The 2,500-nt window shown below is 54.9% G+C and overlaps 2 protein-coding genes across 2 annotated transcripts in view; both read left to right on the top strand.

The window, feature by feature from the left end:
• The window catches only part of PTSG_09823 (vacuolar iron family transporter), a 3,256-nt gene extending 2,479 nt beyond the window's left edge, over positions 1-777 (top strand). The window contains exons 5-6 of the mRNA XM_004989123.1: positions 188-392; positions 594-777. Coding sequence (XP_004989180.1) covers positions 188-392; positions 594-627 — 239 coding nt within the window. The 3' untranslated portion in view covers positions 628-777. The remainder of the gene's footprint in view (positions 1-187; positions 393-593) is intronic.
• Positions 778-1,530: 753 nt separating this feature from the next.
• Positions 1,531-2,500, top strand: part of PTSG_09822 (uncharacterized protein) — a gene marked incomplete at its 3' end in the record, with an annotated part of 3,576 nt that continues 2,606 nt past the window's right edge. Inside the window, exons 1-2 of the mRNA XM_004989122.1 lie at positions 1,531-2,139; positions 2,357-2,444. Coding sequence (XP_004989179.1) covers positions 2,023-2,139; positions 2,357-2,444 — 205 coding nt within the window. The 5' untranslated portion in view covers positions 1,531-2,022. The remainder of the gene's footprint in view (positions 2,140-2,356; positions 2,445-2,500) is intronic.

Here is a 2,500-nt window from a genome sequence, read left to right as displayed (position 1 = left end):
GTGTTACACACAGCACACACACACACACACACGCACACACACACACACACACACGCACACACACACACACACACACACACACACACACACACACACACACACACACAGACGCGCACACAGACACACACACACATCGCCCCTCAAACAACCCTCCCTCCCCCCTCCCCCCCCCCACACCCATGTGCAGCGTATCTGGTGCTGAGCAGCATCAGTTTTGGAGGGCACAAGAACAGCGTGCTGTTTGGGATTGCGTGTGCGTTGACGGCATTGGCGCTGTTCACGCTGGGTGCTGTCAAGAGCCGCTACATCGGCCAGCGGTGGTACGTGAGCGGGCTCACCATGCTTGCCAACGGCAGCGTCGCTGCGACAGCAGCCTTTCTCGTCGGCTACGGGTACGAAAGCGCCTGCATGAGGCGCGTTTGTTCGTGTGTTCGTTCGTGCTGATTTCGTGTGCTTCGCGATGTACATCGCGATGTGCTTCGCGATGTGCTTCGCGATGTGCTTCGTGTGTGCTGTCTACAAACAAGCAAGTGCTGCCCTCCCTTGCATCCGCACATTCACTCACTCCTGCTTGTCTCTGCTTTCTTGGGCAGACTTGACTTTGTAGTCTCGGACACAGAGTGTTAAGCGAGTGGGCGCAAAGGTACAGGTTACAGAAAACACACACACACACACCTACACACACACACACACACACTCTCTCTCTCTCTCACACACACACACACACACAAACACCAACACACACCAACACACACACACACACACACACACACACACACACACACACACACACAACACCGTTGTCCGCTTTTCGCACTTGTAGAAGATTATGTGTATGTTCGATTAAATTTCTACCCAAAAACTGACAAACGAGAAGAACAACCAAACAGGCACAAACCACCCGAACCACCCACATCGCCACGAATGGCATCACCACCTCGACGCACACGCACACGAGCACAATCCAGCAGCGTGTCGCCAACGCGACAGTCCTCCGCACCGACGCCTCGTCTGCGCTGACAACAAACATCAAGGCATCCCTGGTTGTATCGGGTTGGGCGTGTTAATTTGCGTTCACATCATCACGTCACTCAACAACACGCAATAACACAAACGATACGCAGCCGCTCCCAACCATCACCACCAAGTTGTGAAAATGCGTCCCTCCCGTCAGCTTCGACCGGCTGCCCCGCACGTCTTCCTGAATCGATTTGCCAACCACTGTGCACGCAGCCTACAGCAAGTTCGTATGAGGTTGCGTTTGTTGTGCAACGTGTGGTGAACCCTGACGAGCCGCGGAACGCAAACATCACTGGAATCCACAACAACCAAAACACACCCAGATGCGGAGGCCTTGGGTTGGCTTTGCCACCAATTATCGCATTCACATCGTCGCCACCACCCCAACATACCGAGAACTTGTTTACACACCACCCAACATACCAGGCAGGTTGGTTGGTTGATACATATTGGTGTGTGTTGATTTGAGCCAAGCAAAACTCGAGCCTTGTGTTGCTTCTGCTTGCTGTGTTGGGGCTGCTGCCTTGATGCCACCGCCAGGCCTTGCGTCTGTCTGTCTTGCATTCTCTCACCTTCCATCCCATCCTTGCCCGTCCATCCCATCTTTGCTTTGCTTCCTCCTTCCGTCTCTGCTTCTGTCGCACGCGCAGAGCCGCAGAGCTCTTCCATTCACCCACACTCACGCGAGCCAACACACCGTCTCGAGCGAGCCATCATCGTCTCTATCGAACCTAAACACGCGCGCTTCCACCTCTCCTCCTCCTTCCATCACCACCGCGTACCATCTTGGCGCGCGATACCATCCACCATCGCCAACGCGTCGAGTCGCAGCGTTGCTTGCCCATCTCGCCTTTCCTTGCTGCTGTGATCTGCCCAGCTCGTGGCACATCATCCTTCTGACTTGATCGAGACTTCTCCCACTTCCCACACCAGCACCACCGCTCACGCGGCCACATCGACCGACTGAGCGAGCGAGTCAGACGCACCACCGCCACCACAATCATGGCGCGGGTAGCACTGGTGCTGCTCGCATTGGCGGCAACCACAGCCGTCACTGCCGCAAGCACTTATGACGACTCCATGATCCAAGTCAAGTGCCAAGCCTACGGCTCCACCACGGTATGGCTTTGCTGTTGGGATGTGTGTTGTTCTTGTGATGCTGTGTGATGTGGCCTGTTGTGTTTGTTGTTGTTGTTGTTGTTTATTGTTGTTTGTTGTGTACCTTCCCACCACGGCCGCCAAATATGTGCGCCCACGCCCACACCCACCGATTTCAACTGATATGATACCCTTGTGTTCACATACCCCCCCCCCACTCACCAACACCAACATCTAGCCAACGGACTGTAGCTCCGTGTCGCATCCTCGATGGGTGCGCTACCAGGGCAACCTCTCTCCTTCCCACAATCACGCCATCCAAGCTGGTATGTCTGTGTGTGTGTGTGTGTGTGTGTGTGTGTGTGTGTGTGTGTGTGTGTGT

The sequence above is a fragment of the Salpingoeca rosetta genome, assembly GCF_000188695.1.
Source record: "Salpingoeca rosetta unplaced genomic scaffold supercont1.31, whole genome shotgun sequence".
Classification (NCBI taxonomy): domain Eukaryota; class Choanoflagellata; order Craspedida; family Salpingoecidae; genus Salpingoeca; species Salpingoeca rosetta.
Note: the sequence above shows the minus strand (reverse complement) of the source record. Positions and strands in the feature narration are given on the sequence as shown.